Source organism: Oculina patagonica, chromosome 4, assembly GCF_052425735.1.
Source record: "Oculina patagonica isolate OP01 chromosome 4, crgOcupat, whole genome shotgun sequence".
In the NCBI taxonomy this organism is placed as follows: domain Eukaryota; kingdom Metazoa; phylum Cnidaria; class Anthozoa; order Scleractinia; family Oculinidae; genus Oculina; species Oculina patagonica.
The window spans coordinates 58,875,214-58,901,591 of record NC_135761.1 but is presented as its reverse complement, the minus strand read 5'-3'; the positions used below and the strand labels follow the sequence as shown (position 1 = coordinate 58,901,591).

The 26,378-nt window shown below is 37.5% G+C and overlaps 1 protein-coding gene across 7 annotated transcripts; it reads left to right on the top strand.

Annotated features, from left to right (window-relative positions):
• The first annotated feature begins 2,532 nt into the window (after window positions 1-2,532).
• On the top strand, window positions 2,533-26,378 carry LOC144650879 (uncharacterized). Of its 7 annotated transcripts, none has more exons than XM_078510644.1 (11): window positions 2,533-2,629; window positions 7,012-7,062; window positions 9,636-9,715; window positions 10,087-10,446; window positions 11,195-11,428; window positions 11,766-11,892; window positions 19,546-19,617; window positions 23,047-23,118; window positions 23,809-23,880; window positions 24,360-24,431; window positions 26,241-26,378. In XM_078510644.1, exons 3-11 carry the CDS (start codon window positions 9,655-9,657, stop codon window positions 26,314-26,316), a joined length of 1,146 nt encoding a protein of 381 aa, XP_078366770.1. In that variant the 5' UTR covers window positions 2,533-2,629; window positions 7,012-7,062; window positions 9,636-9,654; the 3' UTR covers window positions 26,317-26,378. The 7 variants fall into 7 exon arrangements, with proteins under 7 accessions (XP_078366770.1, XP_078366775.1, XP_078366772.1 ...); XM_078510646.1 differs by lacking the exon at window positions 2,533-2,629 and adding an exon at window positions 4,759-4,777; XM_078510643.1 differs by lacking the exon at window positions 2,533-2,629 and adding an exon at window positions 5,146-5,270.

Sequence of the window (26,378 nt, the reverse complement as noted above, 5' to 3'; positions counted from 1 at the left end):
TAGGACCAACCCATCTACCACCCAAATCATCAATAAAACGCATGATACCCTGGAAACCCCGGGGATTGGCGTTGACATCATCCTCCTTGTTAAACAATACGTTATTAAGAACGTATGTCATTGTAATGTTAACAAGTAACGGTGACAATACCCCTCCCGTAGGAATGCCATTCTTTGCCAAATACCAGTTACCCTTATACATAAACTTGTTATTACAGTATGTTTGACAAGTTCCTTCAACCAGTTCAAGTATTCATGCGACCACTGAGGCCTGCACTGTCTTAGAGCACAATCAAGAGCTTCAATAGCCAGGCTAGGATTTATGCTATCATAAAGAGCCACAACATCTAAAGCAAATGGTTGAGATTCAGCAACTGGAAACCAGCTATTGAGTCTTATCAATGCATCTGTTGAATCTTTAACCAGATCAGTGCAGTACTCATTTTGCACATCTTGAAAAATCTTCAACATGAGATATTTGTCACTTCTACTTGTTGGTCCATTTCTTTGAGCTTTTACCAACCTTGGGATGGCCCATATTTGAAATGTGTATGCATGTAATGAAATTAATTTTCATCCAAAAGGGAAAGCATGCAGTGTTTCTTCTTTTGACACTTTGATATATTTCTCGTTGCAAATGGCACTTCGACTGGTTACAACTGTATGGCGCATGTAACCAGGGCGGTATGTAATCTTGCCTGCCTAAATTTCTGGCGCTTGGTAACAATAAGGAGAATCTGGCAATCACTGAGTTTCGAACAGACACAATACTCGGTTGATGGCCAGGACCCAAAAGCGTTGGTATTCAAAGATAAACGACTCAGTAAGTAAAACGACTGAGCAACGTCAAGAACATTTGAATTTGATGCGTAATTTGCGCATCTATCTTTATTAAAATCGTATCCTGGGCCCGGTTGCAGAAAACGTCCTCTTTAGGGTGTTGCATGGAACATACTAAGCGCACTCGTAAGTGTCTGCCTTACGGGGTACCTTACGGGTTCACTTAACTTTGTATTACTTTGGCTTTATTAATGACTCCGACTGCGACTCTGTTACAATCGATAACGGCGAAGAAAGTTTCTAGTAGAGCTTATTTTGAATAAACAAGTAATAGAAGATTCAGGAAAATACTGAATATTAACAGAAGAATATTCTGACTACACTAACACGAGACATTCAATGTGAAGAGTTTATTGAGGATGCGTCAGTCAGTCATCTGATGCAAAATGTATCCTGATACAGTAATCTGATACAAAATGTATCCTGATTACAATCTTGAATCTAGCAAAAAACAACAGTTTGTTCTAAGAGTATTTTAAAAGTTGTGCAGATACGAAAAACGTATTCCTCATCTCATGCAGCAGCACGAGACCCCGAGAGAAAGGGTACTAAATAATCTAGAGCATTTTTCAATAGACTAGTTACAAAAGCTGAACAACAACACTTAAAAGAAAAAAGAGAAGCAAGCGAAGACGAGGACTGACGACGTAGAATGACCTAAAACTCCCGCCAAAACCTATATATATCTAGGCATCCCATAACAACCCGCGAACCTCTCTTTGTCTAATCATTTCATTGTTAAAAAATTAACATTATCAATTAATTTCCTTTTTCTTATAATTTCTACTTAGTATTGAACGTATTCTCAATCGTCATGGTTAAGTTTTTTGGTCAATAACTGCAGTTTTAGATCAAGTAGTTGCTCCTTCTTTTTTGAGTATTCTCATTTTAGCAGCATGTTCTTTAATTAAATGTTCTTCATACATCTTCTCAATGTTGCGTGGTCTTTCTTGTTCTTCTTTCGTATTGGTTTTTCTTTGCTCTTCTTTGCCTTTTTTCGTCTCGGTCATTTGCAATCATATCAGCATGTTCGGCTGGAGTACTCCTGCTGCTTTCACTTTTGCTAATTTGAGTTTTGTACTATAAAAGGCTCGACTGCATCAGTTCACATAATACGCAATTGTGATTTTACTTTGAAATCTCTCGAAAATCTATGTTGTTGTTTATATTTTTCGATGACGAGTTCAAAACGTAAGTACTGGAGGATTACAATGCGCATTTTAAGTACTAAATAAAGAAAAAAAAAACCCTTCCCTTACACCTCTCAGAAAAAGTGCTTGTTAACTTCATTGAAGATACGGGACCTATATAGGTCCCGTAAACTTGCGTGCTATTTTTCACGTAATAAAAGTTTTATGCAACACCCGCAATTTCTGTTGCATAAACAACACTTCAGTGCACACTTACGAAAATCGTAAGTGAAGTCACTTACGTGTACTCCGTTTTATGCAACCGGGCACAGAACACAAATGTCTAATTCTAGTCTAATCACAGTTAAAGCTTAAGTATCCTTTAGAAGTGCTGAACTTTGCAGGGTTTTCAATAAACAATGGACAATTATCCTGGCTTGTAATATTTAACTTATATGTAAGCCGTGTCAGACCACACACGGCGCTATAACTCTAACAAGGGGCGAGATTTCGCTATCCAGTAAAGCAATTGTTTTATTATGCACAAAGTTATTGTCATTATAAAAAGCTTATCTTTCTAATTTCAAACCACTTTCTGCACTGTTCGCGATTTAGTTGGCACTCGACTTACAACGTATTTTCACAGACTACGCAAAAGTGTAAGTAATGACTTGTTTTCAGTTTCGATTCTGTTAATTTATTGGACAACGAACACTCTAGATGGTAGAGGCAGCTAGTTGGAAACTGCATGTGCTCCAATTTTACTGTAGTCGTTCGATCAAGCAAGTTATCCATTTTTTACACTTCGAGTCAACCTTCAGAACAGGTTTAGAATTTTTTGATTGATTATAATCGACGAATTCGTGAAATAAGTAAAATAAATGTTCTTTGGAATCTCAGTCTGGGGATTCGGAGGTTCAGGTAAAAATGTCATGTGGAAACATTCCGCTGTAAAAGATTTTTCCATTGTCAGTTTCAGTTAGGTTGTATTAGTCAAGACATGATTTGTCAGTTGAGATTAATTTTGGGCCATTTGTCAGTTACAAAAATTTGAAATTTTGAATTTCATTCAGAAGTTTAGGACACGATTTGTAATATACAAATTGTGGCCGGCCCTTCCTCGAAGTTTCAGTAGGGGATATTTGTAAAGACGAAATTTTGAAAAGAATTTGTCAATTAAAATTATTTTCAGGCTATTTGTCAGTTACAATTTTGAAATTTTGGAAGGCATCGAGAAAGATTGGGGCAGGTTTTGTAATTAACAAATTGTGGCAGGCCCTTCCTCGAAGTCTCAGCAGGAATTTTCCGGGTATAGACGAAATATTGACAATTAAAAGTTGAGTTAACATTCTACTCTTCTAATTGATATTTTTTGCAAAGACGTTAGCTTTTTGTGAATTTGAGAGGTATGAGACAAATTCGCTTTTATGGCAATCAACGGAAAATTAATCACCTTCGAATGGGACCTTTTTGGAAATTTGTTTACTCGGACAAGCAGGTGCAGGTTTTGGAAACTGCATTGTTACGATATACCTCATATTTTGCTGGAACTGCCCGAACACACGCCGGTCTATACATATGCTAACAGCAGTAAGGCCTTTTCAGCAAACTACAGGCGAGCATATAAAATATTTTGTTTTTTGTTATAATTTATCAAGACGCAATGTCGTTGATTGTTAAAAATCTGCTTAGGGGAAACCATTTGTCTCTCACATAAATAAATCAATATAACCCGGCCGCCTTAATTTACGTTTGTATACAAGTACAGGTAACCATTTACAGAGATGATACTGTAAACGATACGGCCAAATATCTCTACACAAGTATGGCCAACCATGTTTGCTCTTGGTAACCTTAAAAAAATATTGAATTAGTTCAGTTCACGCTCCCAGTGGCTTTTTCCGGATCAAAATAGAGCTTCCATTAAGCTACGAGTTTTACTTGTACGGTAAAACTCACTTCGACTCAGAATGCTGTCAGCTTATTGACCAACGTTTTTGCGCGTTATGAAAGTTCTAGTTTCGAACCTGAAACTGTTGACACGAAGCTCAAAGGTTTTGAGTCAGTTAAGAATTCAGAAAACCGAAAGCTAAAATAAATGCAGACTATCAGTGAAAAATTAGAAAGAAAAAGAAAAAAGACTACTGCCTTCCAGTGACCTCCCTCCCAAATTTCCAGGTAGAAAACGAAGAGCAAGTAGAAGCCTTAAAGGACTGTAGTCCAAAACCTACAATCTTATCTATTTTAAGCCAAAAACCACTAACCATTTTTTTCTTTTAAGAGCGACGCACGTACAATCGTCTTCTATCACTGACTTTCGGCAAATAATAAATCATTGATTTTCTTAGTGTGCGCATTTTGTCGTCCGCATTTTATCATCCGCATTTTTCCATCCTTAATTTTCCATCCGCCATCCGATCGTAATTTTGGAGTTTTCCTGTTTTGATTGGTTAAAAATCTTTTCATACCTTTTTAGCCAGCTGACTACGTTTGGAATTTTTGGAAAGTCTGAGATGATCAATATTTGAAATGTGTATTAGTATATAATTAATTCTCTTCCAAAAAGCGAAGCATAAAAAATAATCAGTGTTTCTTCTTTTGATACTTTAACATATTTCTCGTTGCAAACGGCACTAAAATATCCTTCAACTGGTTACAACCGGTGTATGTTAAAAGGGCGCTATGTAACCTTCCCTGCTCAAACATTTCTGGCGCTTGGTTTAGATAAGAACATCTGGCGATTGCTCAATCTCCGACAGACACAGACAGAAAATTGCTTGGTTGATGGCCAGGACCCAAAAGCGTTGGTATTTAAAGATAAACGACTCAGAAAATAAGTTAAACGACTAAGTGAATGCTATAACTTTAGATTGAGCAAAGTCAAGAACATTTCAGGGATTAATTTTTCAAAAGATAAGCGTCAATTTGATGTGCAATTTGCGTACCTAACTTTATTAAAATCGTATCCAGAAGACAAATTCCCAATTCTAGTCTAATCACAGTTAAGTATGATTTAGAAGTGCTGAACTTCACAGGGATTTCATTTAACAAAAGACAATTATCCTGTCTTGTAATATTTAATTTATATGTAATTCGTGCCAGACCACCAAAGGTGCTTTAACCCTAACAAGGTTCGATGATAATTTCGCTATCCAGTAAAGCAATTGTTTCATTATGCATGAATTTATTGTCATTATAAAAAGCTTATCTTCCTAATTTCAAACCACTTTCTGCACAGCCGCTGTTCACGACTTGGCTAACACTCGACTTACAACGTAATTTCACAGACTATGCAAAAGTGTAAGTAATGCCTTGTTTTCAGTTTCGATTCTGGTTATTTATTAGACTACGAACGCTCTCGATGGTAGAGGCAGCTAGTTGGAAACTGCATATGCTCCAATTTTACTGTAATCGCTCAAGCTAGTTATTCATTTTTTACCCTTCGAGTCATCATTCAGACCAGGTTTAGAAATTTTTGATTGATTATCATCGACGAATTCGTAAAATAAGTAAAATAAATGTTCTTTTGAATCTCAGTCTGGGGATTCGGAGGTTCAGGTAAAAATGTCATGTGGAAACATTCCGCTGTAAAAGATTTTTCTATTGTCAGTTTCAGTTAGGTTGTATTAGTCAAGACATGATTTGTTAGTTGAAATAAATTTTGGACCATTTGCCAGTTACAATTTTGGAATTTTGAAAGTCATTCGAAAACATTAGGCCAAGATTAGTAATTAAAAAAAGTTGTGGCCGGCCCTTCCTTGAAGGTTCAGTGGGGGATATTAAGATAAATACGAAATTTTGAAAATAATTTTTCAGTTAAAATTATTTTCGGGCCATTTGTCAGTTACAATTTTGAAATTTTGAAAGGCATTCGGAAAGTTTTGGGCTGGATTTGTAATTAAAAAATTGTGGCCGGCCCTTCCTCGAAGTCTCAACAGGGGATTTTGGGGTATAGACGAAATGTTGACAATTAAAAGTAAAGTTAACATTCTACTCGCATTTAAGAAATTTCGATATAGTTTTTTCTGTCGCGAGCTTCTTGGGTCTTTTCAGGATGTTTAATTAAAATTGCTTCACATCTTTGTAACATCTTTCAAAATGTGTCTTCCTTACATTGGAACCTGTGGCCTTTCCGAATTCGTAAGAGACACTTCCCTTCTTTCTTTTTGTAGCCTCGAAAAGCCACCACAAATTCACTTATACAACGTACACTTACACTAGGAGAATGAAGTAAACACTTTGAAAGATCCGACGTAGTTTTTTGATTATGTTCGACGCAATTCTGAAAGGTAAAATGAGTTAACGTTTGCGCTACCGAGTTCTCAGTTAAAAGTTAAAAGTATCAATTTAATTTGTATTTTAGAAGATGAATTCCATTTTTAATAGCGATTAAAGGAACCTTAAACCCTTTAAGAGTAGCATAACTAAACGAAAGAACTACAGCATAGCTTTTTCACTGCATTGGCTGCAATAGAATTCGAGTTTATTTAATTATCGAAATTCTCTGGATACTAGAAAGCAATTATCTTCGAGTGGAGATCTCACGCTGTTTTCTAGTGCTACCTCGTTGATTTCATTGTCTTACCAAAAAAATTGCTGCACCTTACTTGCATAGCTTCTCCTTTAAACTCAAGTCCGTTTCAGTAAAGTAAAATTGTTGTGCTATTCCTACAGTAAAATAATTAATAGGTTCGGACTATTTCAAAGGGCTGGGTGTTTTTAATTTGTTCCAGCTACAAACTACAGTTTTAATTTACCGGAATAATTAAATCGACAGCAATGTCAATTTTTCATGAAATATTTATAACGTGCTAATTAAATCCAAGTTATTAGATATCACAGCAAGCGACAACACTAGAGAAAATAAAAACGGCAATTACCTCAAAAAGACTGTCTTAATCGCCGAAATACAAGTTTTCATGCTTCTTAAGATAAATGTCCTGTTAACAATCAAGAGATCTGCAATTAAGTATTTTAATATACGTGTAGGCAAAAGACAACTGTTAATCTATTAATTTATCTTTTTTCCATTTAATTCCAGTCGCAATTGATTTAAGTGTTAGCAATTTCAAGAACTTTCGCTTAATACCAGGTAGGTTAATGTATGAATTTAAAGCACGTACTTAATAGAGGTTCTTACTATGTACGAATTTTTTTGTAATAGATGTATTTTTTTTGCAAAGGCGTTATAGCTTTGTACGAATTTGAGAGGTAGGAGACAATTTTGCTTTTATGGCAATCAACGGAAAATTGATTACCTTCGAATGGGACCTTTTTGGAAATTTAATTGTTTACTCGGCAAGCAGATGCAGGTTTTCGAAATTGGATTGTTGTTCCCCATATTTAACTGGAACTTCCCGAACACACGCCGGTCTATACATTTGCTAACAGCAGTAAGGCCTTTTCAGCAATCCACTAGTGAGCATAAAAAAATCTTTTGTTATTATTTTGTTAGAATTTATCAAAACGCAAACCATTTGTGTCTCACATAAATGAATTAATTGCACTCGGCCGCCTTAATATTAATTTACGTTTGTAGTCAGGATCCGGCATATGGAAACACCAACTGCAAGTGTCCATTGAACCCGAAAACGCCAATAAATTCTAGTGTCTTTTGAACTCGATCAAAAAAATGCACTTTTACAGACATTCATAAAAATGTTAATTAATAGTGGAAAAAGTTTCTAGCATTTTTTATATATCACTAATTTCTTTTATTCAACATAAGGGTTAAAAACAAAACAAACCTAATCGCGTTATTTATGAGCTTTGTCGTTAATGTATTTAATATTTTATTAAGTTTTAAAACGAAAGATTTAAGACTTAAAACTAAAGTAACAATCGGAAGGTAGTTGTTGTAAGCTGGTATTCAAACTCTTCTATGATAGAAAGGTTTGCGGACAATTGAACTCCAGCTACGGTAAGAAACTTTGATAATTTGTTAAATGAGTTCATTGTTAAAGGATATTTTTAAACTCTTCGTGTTTCTACTAGCTTGTTATAGAAACATAAGCCAATTATCGGGAGAACGAGAAATGCTGTAGGCGAGTGTTTTCGCATTTTCTTTTCTTTTTAGACGCTTTTCGCTGCACACTAGAGCAATAAAGGCAAAATAAAGTTACCAAAAAGTCCTCATAGCATTGTCATAGCTAGCTTTAAAACAGTTAAGAAGAACCTTTCGAAATTCTAGCTCTCCAGCTAACCCCACGAGAGAAAAAAGGAATTTGAAGTTCTCCATATGTCAGTTAAGGTCGCGGGGGACACCTTAGGCTCATCATTATGCATTTATTTAAAGCGTATACACGAAGTACAACGACTGACATCGACAACTTTACGAGATATTTATGACTGGACAAAAATATGGGCGCGTGCGTGTGATTTGTAAAAAATCCCTGTTTCTTTGATATTTTAACCAGTTTAAAACAACACTTAGCGATATACGTCCATATAGATTGTAGGAAGTATTTGAGCTTATTTTCATTTAAATTTGAATATTTCTGCAACTCAGAGTAATCACAAAATATTTGGCATAACCAATCGTGCCCTTTTAAAAAAAGGCATTGTTCTCACCATAAAAGCGTGGAATATAATTACCATAATTACATCTCTCCTTGGCAAAATGATCGTATTTAGGTCGGGACACCTTCGGAAATCTCAAAGTTTGGACTTTTCCAACAATTTTGTGGCAGAGAATACAGCGCGGATACAGAACTTCATTACTTGCCACTGCAGATAGGTAAACTATGAATACTGTTAGTAGTGTGTCATTACAGAAGCGGAATTTTAAAAGAGCGCTTTTAGAAAGAGGTAGAAGACATTAAACCCAAATTTGCGCACTTAAACCGCCATAACTTGCTGGCAAACTTTAGATTAAAAAATCCGCTTCTGTTATGACACTCTTGAGGTATTGACTGATTAGTTTTTGACAAGATCACAGTGTGCTGTCTCCTACTCGTTCCGCAAACTCTGCCACAAAATCATGTTTTTCCCAATTTGGCACTAACGAGGCTATAACATCGCCGTTAAATGCAATCTACCAAATAAAAGATGACATTCACAATCTTTCGTCATTTCTTTATGTCTCTGTAAAACTTGAGCTTAATCGCACCCATAACAGTTGAGAAATAAGCGTTTTAAAAGATGTAGGTCAAGCAAAATTTCCCTTCATGAATTTATTCATGCAGTTGGTATCCCCCGCGACCTTAAAATGGACGTTTCACATCAGCTCGAAACAAAACAACATATTTGTGAGGTCAAGTAGAAAAATGAATTACCGTGAGATGTTTCAAACAGTATACAAAATGTTACTTTTTGCACTTATTGTTAAAACTTTCAGCGGAATCCTATTAGCCAACAAGCTCGAGTGTTCTATACGAGGCGCTAGTAACGCTCGTAGTAAACGAGGACGGGTTTTCTAATTGCTTCAGTAGCGAAGCGTACCGCGCGCCTAAGGCGCGCACAAGCGAAGCCTCATACCGAAGAAAATTTGGTAAACCCATAAAGCTGAAAAAAAAAAATTTCACCTGATTGCTCGTCCGACCTACTATACGTACGTATGTACGTACGTACGCAAGGACGAGCAGAGCGCATGATTTGGGCATAACGCTACGAGTAACTTGTCTTAGAAATTTGTCGGTACATGTCAGTGATTTTTTGTCATTCCAGTTATTCCTGTGAGTTGAAGATGAAAATCTGGCTTTACACAGTGCTTCTTTCAGTTGCAATATTAGTGTGGAAACCCAAAGGTAGGTATTCTGTGGACAGCGCGTCTAAAATTATATCGTTCCTTAAGTTTGATAAAAATTATATGCACTCGTATATAGCCCAAAAAGAACTCAAGATAAAGAACAAAGGTAACTTATTTTATGAAGCAGTCAAATACATACATGACATAGGTAGTTTTACTGTAGGCCTAAATGTTAACATGTTCAGTTTTACAAAGTGAATTAAATGCACTCTTTGATTGGCTTAAATGAAACTCAAGTAATGTTTAAACAGTTGACTATACGGATCATTAGTCTTTCGATTTCTCGTCGTGTTTCATGAGAGAGAAAGAAATCCTTCTGACATTTTTTATTTGTTAAGTTATCCAACAGTGTGGTTTCTACCTTTACAGATGCGTATTCTCTAACATGCGACTTCGACGTACAGGCTTCAGGCGAGTTCATCAGTTGCGATTCATCAAAGTACTGCGAAACGTTCACCTGGAGCATTACAGCACCACCTCACAGCAACATCAGATTAAAATTTGATACATTTCAGTTGTCTGATTCATCATATTATGGACAGAATTGGATCCATATCTATGATGGACGGAACACAAATAGTACCATGTTAGGAGCTTTCACCGGAGCAAGGCGACCTTTCAACATACAGTCAAGCGGTCGCTTCATGTTGGTTAAGCTAATAAAACAACTAGACTGGGGGTACTCCCTTTGCAATTTTAATGGTGTTTACACATTTAGCACAGCTAAAGGTAAGTTTTTGATGTTATCGGAGTTTGAAAATAGATAGTCTAGGAACACGACACTTCATTTCTGGGTTGAGTTTGTTGTTGGTTCTCGCCTTGCTCCGAGGGTTTTTCTCCGGGTTCTCCGGTTTTCCTCCCTCCTGAAAAACCAACACTTCCAAATTCCAATTCGACCTGGACAGAGGACCCGCCATAAAACCAGCTAGCGCTGATGTGGCTTCCTCTCTAAATATAGTAATTTAATTTATTTTTATTTACATGAAATAGTACACTCTATTTTTTTTATAAGAATATTGTTTTTTCCTGCCCAGGCTGAATATTCTTATTTTTCTGCCGATTTTAGGCTGAAAATATTTTTGTGAATATTCTTAGAAAATAGCGTATGACATTTCTGTTTTAGAATGCGTTTGGTGTATAACTATTTGCAGAAAAAAATCCAATCTACGGCTAGTGCTACTTTTGTTGGTGTTGCTTTGGCCAGTTTAGCGACTTAGAAATAGAAAAAATTCTGTACAGTTTAGTTGAAAGCATATTTAATTGTATTGTGTTTACGAATTTTCAAAACCCAAAAAACTATTCTTTTCAAAATCTCGTTCTTAAAAATTCTAGGAAAAATTTCGCAAATTTCAGTCGCGATATTTTTAAATACATTCTTATAGAAAAAAAGTATACAACTAGTTGCCGAACGTGGACAAATTTGAAAAGAAACAGATTTATTGCCGTGTTTATTCAGCGCGACACCTTGCATTTGTAGATAAACCAAGAATATTGATCTCAAACCCAGTTGTGCGTGCTGCACCAGGTCACTTTGTATGGTGTTCCACCGAAGGATCCCCGCCTATCAACATATCAATCCTTAAAAACTCCGTATCCTTGGCAACCGGAATTGGCACGGTAATGAGCCAATTATATGAAGGGGGTAGCTACACCTGTGTGGCAAGGAATGAAGCTGGTTCTGACACAAGAGATTTTACCGTTACTATTGTGGGTAAGGACCTGAAATTATTACTTTATAGTAGCTGCTACAAAAAAATATTTTTCTTTTTTCCTTTGTAACAAAGAAGATTTAGTAGTAATAGTCAAAACTAAACAAAAGAAAACAATGGAATTAGTCTCTAATAGTATCTAAAAGTGTAATAACTATTTCACGGGTTAACTGAAATCACTCTAAGAAATCAGTCACAACATACGTGTGGCTTTACAATCGATAACAAACTAAGCTAAACTAGAAAAAGAAAACCTATCATATGTATTACAAGAAGGATTTTAAGAAATGTTTACGGGGTTTTAAGGTTAAAGGAATGAACTTCTTTTTTAATATACAGATTGCGGAAATCTGTGCGTTTCTCAAGGTAATATAACAAACGGCCAAGTTGAAAATGACTTAAGCTGCAGTTCCTCAGATTCATCAGTTGACATCTTTAAGTGTCTTCCAACGACATCTACAAAACTGTAAGTCTGTTTTCTTATTAGATTATTTTACTATCCACACACCAATGGCCCTTATGCATGATTACGTCAACCTGGCTAGTTTCACCACCAAGCCTCGCTTTCAAAGCGCAAATTCGTAAATATTATCATGAACGAATTCCCAAAGCAGCAAAGATAAAAATAATTTCCACGTGAAAACTGTATGAAAGTGGCGAAAGGTTGCGAAGAATTTGCGTAAACGAGGCTTGGTGGTGAATTTTGAGCCTATGACGTTATCATGCATGAGGCCTATTTCAGGACCTATTTCATTTATGTTCTCTAATTTCTTGAGCAGTATATTATTAACGGTAGCGTGCAATGTTGGCTGAGCTCGTTTTGTTGGGTACTGTATGCCAGGAAGATAGGTGACTGCCGAGTTTTTTTTAAAATTTGGCCGCTCTTGTGGCGTGGCTGTTTACTTTCGTCTCAACAAAAGTAGGAAACTTGGGTGTAACCAAATACTGTAATCAGTTCCCAGCCAAGTTGATGGATTAACCGCAAAAATGGAACAAGAAAGACATGACTTAGTCCTGTGGTTGCTCAGGGGGTGGGGGAGGGTCGAATAACGCTCATTTAGTGTAGCTGACTGAAGAGCTTGTTCTTTCGTTGTGCGCTAGAAGTAAAAGAGGCCTTTCACAGAGACTCGCGTTGTTAAGTGAGAGTAAATCTAATGTCCCGGAAATCCCTCGGTTAGGAACTGGGACTAATACGAATCGACAGCATCAATTCGTTAATTATGTTATTAACACATTTCCTTTATTTTTCTCAAATATGCTGAGATAATTTTGAGGTGAAATATTTCAATGAAGATGTCTATAACACAAGGAGCTTTAGGACTTATCCAAGTGGCAATTTGCAATTGGCTAATTAACAATTATTCCATGAGCGCGCGTTGGAAATAAGATGGTAGATAGCCAGCAAGGCCGTAGCGCCGAGTTGGCTATAACTATCCCATATCCAACAAAGACGAGTAAAATTAATGTTTTATTAAAAACGCCCAAAGAATTTGATAACAATGCCCGCGAAAATGTACCCTTTTATTTAGCCAACGATTGATTACCCAGTACTAAAAATAGTTCAGTTTCAAATTAACCAAGACCGCTAAATAATGAGACTAGAAATACTCTGTACTGGGTTAGTCTCGCCTCGAAGTAAACGGTTCACACATATTAGTGGATCATGATCTTTTTACAACTCTGTATATTGTTTTATTTTGTGTTTCAGTACTTTCCTGATGGTATTTGTAAATATTAATTTTACTTAAGATTGCGATTTACCCTGAACAGAAGCCTCTCAAAGTTTTAGAGCCTGTTTATATGGAGGAGAGTTGTCCCTGGTAGGAGGGATACCCTCCATACCGAGCCACCCCGGGCGAGAGAGCTAATTTCATACGTTTCTTTATAAATAGCTGTGAACTGTTTATATGAAATTGCAAAGTTGGTTGGGGGGGGGGGGGGGCAGGGTGACCCTGGGTGGAGGATTACTTGCTTTGAAGGTAGGGTGACCCTGGGGAGCGAGCCAACTTTTTTCCATATAAACAGTTTGGTTATTTTTGCCTCGCCTACCAGGGACAAGTTGACACATACAGAGCATGCGCAAACGCTGCAGTCGACCAAAACAAAATTGCAGATCTTGAGCTCGAGAACAGCAGACACGTAAAGATTTTAAGAAAAACGACAATTTTTTTAAGTTTCAAAGACATGTTTCGACAGAGCATCTGTCATCTTCAGTTGAATGGTTTACAAAGCACAGTGATTGAATAATAAGTAGAAAAAATGCTAATTAAGACAAGTAGTAACAACAGAACGTGAAAATGTGTGGTAGAGATTCGCCTCTACCAGCTTTCAACTTAAGATAAAGGAGGCTATCCATATTCAAAGGGAACTACCTTGCCTCAATCAGCAATTACACCATGTAAATCTAAAATTATCCTTCTAATTCACACATTTTCACGTTCTGTTGTTACTACTTGTCTTAAGAGGGCGTCTTTCTTAGAAACACCCACACAATTTCGCGTAAAAATAATTTTGCCTGAAACTCTGTCAACTGAAAGACTTTACCGAGGTAAGAACTAAAACAGATTTGGTTTGATTTGAAATGATATTCTGGCCGCGTAAGGAGCCATAAAATATTTTCCCTTGTCAGCCCCCGTCACAACGTCTCGAAAATTGAAAAATAGGCACTTTTCGTAACACTGTAAAATATTTCTTTCGCATCATCTAGCCGCAAATTTTATATCAACTTGCTCATAAACCTTTCTAGTTTTCCAAGAAAGTCACAATTTGCCTCTCAATTCTCCTGAAAAGGCAAAATGGAGCGTAATATGACCACTACTAATCGCCTTCGAGCGAAGACTGTAAATTGGCTTCGATTTAGAGGCTGTTTTTAAAATTTTAAGACCAACCTAATACTTCTAGCCTATACAGCCGACTAGAGTAGTCGTTAATCTGCAAATATGTGCAAAATCCCATGTACGTTTTCAATATTTCAAAAGTTGTGACCGTTTTTATCAGCACATGTACCAGCATTTTCGATTTTTTCGCCTATATTGAAATCGAACTCTCTCGAGCAGATTTTGACACACATGCAGCCTACCTGCTTCTCATCTCGGTTTATGTCCAACGTTAGACGGTTAACAATCCCCAGATTGCTAAATCCCATAATAACGCCAGCAAATTGGTAGGTATTGCCTTCAAAACTTAAGCACCACGGCATCTATCGAGTCCCTTGTTGGCGAGCGAAAGCCTGAATCCAAGGCTACATTTCGCACTAAATAGCCCATTGAACACCGTTTCAGAGCCGTTTTTCTTCAAGAATCAGTCAAAAGACACTCCGAGACTGGTATTCAGAGAACATAGCCGCGATTTGAGGTCTGAATTCCGAAGAAACATCACCATTTACAGCGTACATCTCGACAATATCGATACTGTGTGATGCTGCTTCCGCAGAGGTCCGCATAAATGGGGAGACCGCTGATCGCTTGTGCCAACAAGGCAACTATAATTTTTTTAAATCAAATTTGGAAAGCATGCGCAATTTCGAGTTTTAAATAAATCAATCCTATACAAACAGGATGGGCCCTAAGCAAACCGAGGAGCAAATTTAGAATTTCGCATAAGGTTAAAGAATACCTTACGGCACGGTTTACACTAGGAGAAAGAACTTGGCGAAAGGCGGACCCCCTTCCCCATAGACGTACAGGCCGGGGGGGGGGGGGCAGGGGGGCTGCAGCCGCCTCAAATTTTGGGCAACTCAGATTTTTGGGCAGCAAGAGAAATTTGGGCAAAGCCAGTTTTTAAAAAAGTTTTTTTTTTTCGAAGAGATAGATATTTTCTATTTTAAAGGGATCATTTGTTGATATACATATTTGTAATTTTTTTACTGTTGGGCACTGTACTGCAAATATCTGTCACAGTTAAACACCTGATATAGAAAGCTTCTCTGCGTTACTAAATTTTATAAAATCAACGGAGACATTCTGGAAGCCGAGCAGAAAATGTGCGCGAGTTTTCGTCGTGTGCGCGGATTAGGCTACATGTCTGTTTCAGAAATGCAAGAGAATGATCTATTTGACAAGTTTTCAGAGTTTCCTTACGTTCTTCATATCCGTGAGTGATACCTGCTACATCGTGTTCTGCAGAACGATCATTCAGTGCGTTGCGCAGATTGAAAACTTACCTCCGCAGCATGTGATGGGGCGACAACGTGTCAGTATGGCCAATTAAAAAACAAAAACAAAACAAGTGTTTCTCGTCCCCGCCCGCTTCATTTTTTGGGGCCGCCTCTCTTTTTTATTTTTTGGAAAAGTTAAAACGAACAAAAACCAACAATGTTTACTTTCACTTTGTACGGAGTAAGACATGGCTTTTGTCTGCGTTTAATACAAACTAAGGCCCAAAACTTTAAATCCTTGTTACACTAGGTCCGTACTGGATAGGTTAATTACCTTGCAGGATTTATTTTGGAAGTTTGCTTCTGGCCTGGAGAATTTGACGATGGAGGAAAAAATATTAGTGTCACCAATAGGTGTTTAAAGCGCTAGAGCGATTGACACTTAAATCAAGTTTACTACTTCTACATCAATATTCACATATTCGAACAACACAGGTATGGAATGCAACAAAATTATAATTAATTAAAAAATAAAAAAAAAATGCGCCCAGCCGCTCTCTTTTTTTATAGAAATCGGGACGAGAAACATTTGTTTTGGTTTTTTTTACTTGGCCTAAATTATTACTTGCCATCGCACTTATTAGCATTTTATGGGCAAGTTCCAACTCTGTAGTCAACAATGACATGGATTGTATGGTTGATATCTTCGGCCGTCGAAATGGTAGAGACAGCTATTTCTTTTAACGTGCTGTACGAGCTCATATGATAGATTCTTATATAAGAATATTTCACTTCATTTGAAAGCCTATGTTAGTGCTTCGTATGAACCTCGTTTCTTCTCGACTGTTTCGTAAAAATTTGGGCATGCAACTTGCGAGAATTTTTTTGGGCAAATATCTCACCCCCTCTGGCAAAAATTGCCCGTACGCTTATGCCCTTCCCAAGTTGCAGTAGACATGCGAAATGCCAAAAATGAAGACAATGAACGTATGTTTACAAGAACAGAGTGGCTGACGAAGAGCCAAATCCAGCGCTTTTTCTCCCGACTAGCAGCAAAACATCGCAAGGATCAGGGTGTGGTCGGAATGTCACCCGATGACGAGGAAGATGTCCAATGCCTCCAAGAAAATTCCGACAGACAAGTTCTGGTAGACGAGGTTAATAGAGAAATCAACGTCTCGCATCCCATCTGCTACGACACGTATGACTTCTGTGAACGTTACCACAGCAACACGCTTCAAAAATTCAATGTGGTCATGCTGAAAGCCATCTGTAGCCACTTTGAGATTCATGTAAAATCAAAAGAAAAAAAGCAACTTCTGATAGACAAGAGGACGGATATGATTCGTGAATGTAAATGTGTTTCTGACTAAACCATGTTAAACATCCCGTAAGAGTAACAGACAGTCGTTGAGTAGTCTTGGCTCCATGCCTTGACATAGCTGTGCTTTTATTACGTTAAGTCCTCTCATCCCTCTCATCAAAAGGCAGGCAGGCTAAAATTATAAGAATACTACATCCTATAAGTGGTTTTCACTGTCACGCCGCCAAAAATAAAACCAAAACTATTAAGTAAAAAAAAATATTACACGTTGTAGAAAACTGCTATATAAACTACCGTTACTTGTCCAAGTCTCAGATCCGTACATTATTCTGTACTCAAGTTATCCGTCAAATTGTTTCACGCAAATTTGAAGAGCACAGACATGTGATCTGGCATTAAATTCTGCTACAAATCCGATCATCCTCACGAAAAAGTAAACATTCAAATAAACACTTCCCGCAAAACTTCAACGCTCAAGTGTTCAGAGTATTAAAAATGGCAAGATGAGGATTTTTTTTTAAGAAAACGTGACAGCCTTCTGGCGGCCATCTTAGGTCTTGTGTGGCGTGAACTCCGAAATTCAAAATGCTATATCTTACAGTCGGCCGGACTCCAGATCGAACTGTCCGCGGTTCGATCCCTGGCCAGGGTTGCTGTATTGTGTTCTTTAGCAAGTCAATTTTCTCTCATAGCGCCTCTACCCACTCGGGTGTATAAATGGTTACCGGCGAAATAATTCTGGGGGGGGGGGGGTGGGAACTGCGATGGACTAGCATTTCATCTAGGAGGGAGTAGAAAAATTCTAAGCCGCTTAATGCTATCGAAACCGGGATAAGCTGTGACAGTATGGGCCGTTTGGCTCGAGGCTTCGCTTTTAAAATATATTTCTTTATAGGATTGATTTCTTTAAAACTCGAAATTGCGCATGCTTTCCAAATTTTGATTTAAAACAATTATAGTGACATTGTCTTGTTGGCACAAGCGATCAGCGGTCTCCCCATGTATGCGGACCTCTGCGGAAGCAGCATCACACAGTATCGATATTGTCGAGATGTACGCTGTAAATGGTGATGTTTCTTCGGAATTCAGACCTCAAATCGCGGCTATGTTCTCTGAATACCAGTCTCGGAGTGTCTTTTGACTGATTCTTGAAGAAAAACGGCTCTGAAACGGTGTTCAATGGGCTATTTAGTGCGAAATGTAGCCTTGGATTCAGGCTTTCGCTCGCCAACAAGGGACTCGATAGATGCCGTGGTGCTTAAGTTTTGAAGGCAATACCTACCAATTTGCTGGCGTTATTATGGGATTTAGCAATCTGGGGATTGTTAACCGTCTAACGTTGGACATAAACCGAGATGAGAAGCAGGTAGGCTGCATGTGTGTCAAAATCTGCTCGAGAGAGTTCGATTTCAATATAGGCGAAAAAATCGAAAATGCTGGTACATGTGCTGATAAAAACGGTCACAACTTTTGAAATATTGAAAACGTACATGGGATTTTGCACATATTTGCAGATTAACGACTACTCTAGTCGGCTGTATAGGCTAGAAGTATTAGGTTGGTCCCAAAATTTTAAAAATAGCCTCTAAATCGAAGCCAATTTACAGCCTTCGCTCGAAGGCGATTAGTAGTGGTCATATTACGCTCCATTTTGTCTTTTCAGGAAAATTGAGATGCAAATTGTGACTTTCTTGGAAAACTAGAAAGGTTTATGAGCAAGTTGATATAAAATTTGCGGCTAGATGATGCGAAAGAAATATTTTACAGTGTTACGAAAAGTGCCTATTTTTCAATTTTCGAGACGTTGTGACGGGGGCTGACAAGGGAAAATATTTTATGGCTCCTTACGCGGCCAGAATATCATTTCAAATCAAACCAAGTCTGTTTTAGTTCTTACCTCGGTAACGTCTTTCAGTTGACAGTGTTTCAGGCAAAATTATTTTTTACGCGAAATTGAGTGGGTGTTTCTAAGAAAGACGCCCTCTTAATTAGCATTTTTTCTACTTATTATTCAATCACTGTGCTTTGTAAACCATTCAACTGAAGATGACAGATGCTCTGTCGAAACATGTCTTTGAAACTTAAAAAAAATTGTCGTTTTTCTTAAAATTGCAGATACATTGAAATCGAAGAAATGGTCGTGGTCGATGTTTCAGCGTTCCTTATTGAAAAAAGGCAGATATAATATATGTTTCAAAACAACTCTCGCCAGTCTTTTGAACCGAGAGGGCCAAGTTTTGGCTCGGTCAACAGGGACAACTTTTTCATATAAACGCTCGGCAAAAGATAGCTCGGGGGAGAGGGTAGCCCTCCTACCAGGGACAACTCTCCCCCATATAAACAGGCCCTTATTCAGCTGTCTTGGTAAACTTGATTACTTTACTTAATGATGCCAAATAATGGATTCCGAAACGAATAATTTTTTTTTCACTTTTTAATGGCAAATATGTTTCGGATGACATTCAAGTAAGTGTCAGTTAAAGTTTCTTATTGCAGCAAAAGTTCGGATTAAACATCGATACATTTAAATTGGAAAATTGCTGTAGAAGTTCACACACCGTGATGTTAATCGTTCACACTTTCAGCTTTAATCAGTACCTGCATGCCCTTTCTGGACCTTTTTTTAACTCCCAGAAACTATCTTAGAACTGATTCACTATACTATTGACTCTAATGTCGTGATTTACATACTCAATTAGGGCCATACGAGGTTCCAAGATAACATATTTACCCAAAGAAGCGTTCCTTGGTATGGTAGCGCTTAAGATCCTGTAAGTACCATCTGTAAAGGCTAGCAGTAAGTGGGGTATAGTGCAAAAAACAAGCAGAGCAGAGAAGGCTAAGTGCAGTCTACTGATATAGTACCAGACTGCCAAACTACGTCGGTAGATCTAATCCGGAGTTCGTGGGTTCAAATCTCACCAAGGTCAAGATTTTCTTTATCCCGTGGGAGCCCTCCCAAAACTCCTTTTAACGGGTAGTAACCCAGGAGGCTTTGGCGTATCGGCAGTATTGCCTAGTACCGGCACACCATAATACTCATAAATAGTAATCAATTTCTATCTATGCGGATGCCGCGCGGTCCTTTCTATACATCCCTGCCAAATGGCTCGGTGGGGATTCTGGGCGTAGGGATTACGTCATGACTTTCCGAACAGCCGCCATATTGGACTTCTTGATGCTATTATGACGTACAAAGCCACTGAGACTGGCCCAATAGTAACCAAAACCAACAAGAGGATATCAAGATGGGAGAAACTATTGAAGGTGGAGCCATTTTGTCCCACGTAATTTACTTGTCAGAACACTTTGTAGAATGAGGCATTTGCATAACACAACTGATGCTGTTCTTATTTAACAATGTTCAAAGACCAAAATAATTGCCCTGCATTCTATAATTTAGTTTACTAGAAGTAAGTGATTTTATTTTTTCATTGAAATGGGACATTTGGAAACATGCCTGCCACAATATGGCCAGGATGCTGGCATGACATGTTAACACAACGTTTAATGACATTTAATTGATTCAAAAGTCCATGGGAACACACCCCCAGCCTGAATATGGTTAAAACAGTTATTACTAAGGGAATATGGAATTCCATCCACTCAATGCCTCTTAAAAATGTCACGATAATAAAACCTTACTTGTGTTTACCTATCTTATTCCTACTAATTTTCGCGCGTATTTAATTTTATGATTATCGCGTTTTGGAAAAAATCGCGAAAATTTATACTCGCGAAAAAAATGAGTTCGCGAAAATTAAACAAACGAAATTTAATACCATATTATGGGTGAAACCAGGGGGGATAGAAACGAGATCTGGGACCGAGTAGCAATGTTCTCACAACTGGCAACGCGATCAATTAACGTTCTAGTCATCTTTTCCCGCGAAATGGAAAAGTATAGCAACCACAACGATGCCGTGGATTCTGTGACTGTAAAGGGGTCAGAACTATTTTTTAAAAAATGTAAATGCACTATTTTTATCCTACAATTTCGTAATCTTCGTGTAGCAGAATTTTGTGATGTCGCATTACTTTTTAGCGCTGAAATGCAAATGATTGCACCACGATTTTTAACGCAAGTGGGAATCATGACAAATGACGTAAAACAAAGAATGACCAAGTCAACAAAAACCTCGAAACAATAGAGTAAGGAAAACATCTCCGACCGGCACGGGAGAATTCGATCGCCATTTCCGTCGTGTTACGATTTCACAAGAAACGCCATATGTTGGCAACGAAAACTTTTCCGGATTCATTTTCACAAAACTTAGAAAACTTTTTTTACTGCGATAAAAAAGGAATCAAACTCTCCTGTTGGCACCATGTTGTCGTTGTTGTTGTTGTTGTTGTTGTTGTAATAATATACATACAAAAATTTCTGCATGCTCATTGGCTGAGAGCACGTCAATTAATCCCAAACAGTGCAGAAAGTTGAAATTGAGTGCAAAAAGTTGAAATTGAGTGCAGAAAGATGAAATTAAATTGATTGGAAAGCGCGCCAAAACAAAATGGCGGCCGATGTCGGAGTGTTTGAGAGAGCAAAATTCGAGCAAAGACATAACGATTCATGAAAAGTTTGACCTATTTAACGAAAGTTATAAGTATATAAACCAAAGTACTAGGAATTTGACCTTTGTACAGGACAAGAGAGGCTTTACGAAACTACTGAAAGCTACCAATCGTGGATTTTCTTACACGACGGCTCGTAAAGAAAAAAGATTACAAGCGTGAATTGAAGTTGGACATTTCAGCCCAAACCAATACAACTGAATAAGGATAAAAGCACCTGATAATGCATGACAGAGAGATTTTAAATTCCCTAGCGGTATCTGGATTTTACAAAGCCCGGCAACTCCGTTATGTTTAAGAACGTATCGGAAAGGTAAGCCACTGAACGTGTTTTGTTTGTCATCCACTTCAAGTGAAATATTTGTATGTGTATTATTAACAAGTAATCACATGATTTTTCTCGTACAATTTTGGATAAATCAGCACTCGTAAATTTTTCAAAGACTACAAATTGCACTCGCCCTACGGGCCAGTGCAATTTGGTTAGCCTTCGAAAAATTTACTCGTGCTGATTTATCCCAAATTGCACTCGAAATCATGTGATTACCTATACAAATTGTTTTGGCGAGTTCAGAATGAGAGGAACTGCTCATGCGCGTTAGATGTAACCGCTGACTACCGACCCGATGATTGCTTTGCCAGTTGCGAGAACATCGCTCAAATTTCATTTAGGAGAATGTATGCGAAGTTGCTTTCCCCCTGGGGGGAAAACAATACATGATGTCTAAGTGTTGCGATACACTGGATTTCTGGCATTTGTTCTCTATCAAAATTGTTACTTTCTGTCCTTCAAAGTGTTTTTTTTTGCTCTTGTTTAAAATACATTCTTCCTCTGTTTTTGATTATGGTTAAGATGTTTGGTACGTATAACTTCACGATCACACAATGGCAAAATCGCAAAATTAAATAATAATAATAATTATAATAATAATAATAATAATAATAATAATAATAATAATAATAATAATAATAATAATAAAATATTTGTATAGCGCCAATATCCAAAAGCGCTTAACAGAAGTAATGTTAAAAATATTAAAAAGACTACTTAAAGATAAATATAAAAATAGTAAAAAAAGTTACAAAAATACTTAAAAACTTAAGACTAATAAAAAATGTCGCTAAAAAGTTATAAGTTAACAAAGTTTACAGTGTGTAGGAGCTGCTACGGAGAAAGATCTTGCGCCGTATGTTTTCAAATTGAAATGCAGAATGAAAAGAAGGTCTTTAGAAGATGAACGTAACTGACGAGATGGAGTGTAAGGAGTAAGAAGATCGCGAATGTTTGTAGGTGCCAGATCGTTTAGAGCCTTGTACGTGATGAGTAGAATTTTTAAGATGGTGCGATAATTTACAGGAAGCCAGTGGAGATTTAACAAAATAGGTGTGATGTGTTCGTGCTTTCTTGAAAGGGTAATGAGACGAGCGGCAGCATTCTGGACGTGCTGTAGCTTTTTTTTAGACAATTCGGTAAGCCATAGAGTAAATACACATTCTTCGCGGAATCGCGAAAAATAAACGTGAAATGCAACTCCCGAATTTTCCGAAATTAAGTATGCGCGAAAATTAGTAAGAACAAATATATACTACATTTATTGTAAACTATTTCTTCTTACTGTTTCTAGCGATCTCAAAGATAATGAAATAGAAGAACTACCTGAAGAAATATTTTCCGATTTATTCAGTCTGCAAGAATTGTAAGTTTGTACCCGCAAAAATCTATCTATATAAATATATTGTTCGTGGGGATTCCTAGCTGTATTTTTCTTTTGGTAAAAGTAACACATTGTCACAATTCAAGATATTTTTAAGGGGTGGGAGAGGGGGCGAGGGGAGTTTTTCAAGCCTGCGGTTCGAGACTTGTGTTGCCTATCAGGCCGGTACTCGTCTCTTGGTTCTTTAACACGTAGCGTCTAGTAGTATTTCTTTTCCTCCCTGAATTGAATGCTAATCCATTGAAGGTTTAATCCCAGCATTAAATTAACAAGTACCCATTTAAAACCTTGTGAATCGGCGAAACACACTATGATAGTTAAGTGTCTTGCGCAAGAACTTAAAAGAACGCAACAAAATGACTTCGACAATCACGCAAGCCCGAAACGCTCCATCCAGAGTCCAGTATACTAACAACCACGAACCAATCTGCCAGAAAGTTACTAAAAAGACGTCTGAGCGAAAAATGTTGCCTAATGTCAACATCGAAAACATTTTTTGAGTCGTCACACAACGGCTCTTTGAATATGCGTTTCTTGACGAGCCCAAATAACGGTTGCTAAGGAAAACAGGGCCGGAATAAATTTGAACCTAACGGCAATAACGTTACACAACTTAATTTGTACCCGTCAACTTTTTAACATTTAACGGATGTTGCCTTTTTAATTCTGCAGGTACTTAACAGGAAATAAGATTCATAACTTGCCAAGGAATGTTTTCTCTGCTTTGGCGAGCTTGCAGTATTTGTAAGTATATCAACATAAAGTTTATTCGGTGACCGGCGTTAAATCGCCGGAGTAAATACAGTTAGTATTTGACGTGCAGTGCTTCGTTGTTTTAATAATGTGCATGGAAACCGCATGCTGGCTTTTAATAGGACTTCCTGTTACGTTTAAAATGAATTTTAAAAGTGAGATTTCGTATAGTATAAAGATTCTTCACAATTACATGTTATTCTGTAGACTATATCTCTTTTCCTCTTACCGAGTGGTTTTTGAGCCTTAGTTTTTCTCCCTTGTTTAATTTAGACGTAATTCTAAAGAAGGTTTTTTGGGCAATCGTCCTAACTCGTTCTGAACACAATTCACGAAGTGTGCAGTAGTATAGTGATCGCTCGACGTTGTTAAATTGTAGCTTTGTTTTGTAAAAAAAGTTAAATAGTAACATGAATGCTTTCGTTAAACTTTGTTTAATAAATAATAAATAACATTGTGATTACTCACAGGAGCTTGACGCGGAATAAAATTCAACGCCTGCCCCCAGAAATTTTTTCCAACCTATCAAAGCTATTATCATTGTAAGTTTTGTTCGCATCTTTTATTTTCTGCAATTACTTTTTTACTTTTCTTTGTATATAAGGCGTTAGTTACTCCTTAAGGTATCAGCCACCGTTAAAAGGTGCAGTTTTTCTAAATTTGAGATTTTGTGATGTTCAGATAAAGCTCTTCAAGGGCGTTCTTTTACAAAAAAGTTCACAAAAAAATCTTATTTCTGCGCGAAGTTATTGCGCGATAAAGTTTTTGCAAGGTTAATTATGTTAATTGCCCGTTGAGATGTCCTGTCAACGCGTCACGAAATCCCAGATCCATTGTTCACGCAAGAACATATTTGCAAGAACAAGCGGTAAAGCGCCGAATGCGGGCAGTCGGTTTCCGCGCCAACAAATGAAAGCCGATCGTAAATTCATGTTGAAGAACCGGTTGAAGATCAAGAAAGTGGTCACACTGAATAGAAGACGCGCTACTGTTCAATGGAAACAGACACGCATACCGGTAAATATTGAAATATTAAAAACGACAGTGACGGTGGATACGGCCTGCCTTGTGAAACATTTAGGGTTTACAATCGACGATATTTGTTGTCTGAAAATATGTAAGCCTTAAATCAAATTTATTCTTACCCAGCTAGAACTACTAGTCTCATTTCGGCAAGCCTGCTTTCTTTTGTGTTGACCGAACGTTATTTCGAGGCTTCACCTTCACTTTCAGCAGCAATCGCCGTTTGTTAGCGGCTTTGTCGCGCTTTCGATGAATCAGCACACAACCAAACTCGAAGCATGTCAAATTATATAACATAAATGCGGCTTCGTATGTGGAGCGAAAATTTTGAATTTTCTATAAACTGTATAAACCTCGATTTGTATCCGGTCAGAAGATAAAAATATATCGCCACGTTCCGCGTAAATGTTTTGCCTGTTGAATGTAACCTGTCAAGCATTTATTGTTAGAGAAGGATGACCCTTCCTGGTAAGCATCAACCTTGACGTTCCAGGCGTTATAATCCCATTATGGGTAAGACTCCGCAAAAAATATATTTCGCTTTTTTCTCGGAAAGAAAATTTCGACAAGTTGAACGTACGTTTTTAACTCCAAGTCGGCAGCCCCTGAACCGATTTGGCTGAAATTTGGCCAGCTTATTGCCAGATAGTTTTTCTCCAAAACCGTGTCTGCGATTTTTGTTTTCTTTTCTCGTTTTCGAATAATTTATATTTTTCCACAGGAAGTGGCGATGATTCGTCTCCCCTAACTTCATCTGCGCATTACAAAAGAACAAACGCACTTGTCAAAAATCTGAGACACGGTTTTTTAGAGAAAGGTGTTAAGAGGCAAACGCGATGTTTATCGTTTTCTTCCGCTTATTTTCGGCGGGCCTGGAGCTTGATTTACACAGACATATACTTTCGCAAAAACGTCTCAATTTTGCGTTTATTTTAAGTTTTCGTCATTTTTAAAGGAATAATTCATAATCTGGAACTATTAAGCTTTCAGAAAATGTGTGGTTTGTAGGGGTTTGTATTAAAAACAAAAGCGCTGGAGCGATCCGGGCGCGGACGGTCCTGAAGGGTGGCTGATACCTTAATAAACTTAGGGTGCAGTACGTTTTATTCATAGTTTCCTTACCTCCGTGTTTTATAATAATAATAAAGAATAGACTATAATGAATGAATCCGTCAATTCAAATTTTCCTCGCTCATCCCCGTAGAGACATTTTGTATAATAGATGATCACTAGTCTGGATCATTGTCAAAAGCAATATTTCTTAATCTTATTTTATCAGACGTAGTAGAAAATGCTACTTATTAAGTTTATTTCTCTATCTCTCGTAGAAGTTTGGAAGGAAATAAAATTGAGAATTTGACAGAAAATGTGTTCTCTGCTTTAATGAACTTGCGATTCCTGTGAGTATCGGTTAAGTATTACAAATACCGATTAAGTTATGCACATACTTAGAAGTGCACTCCACA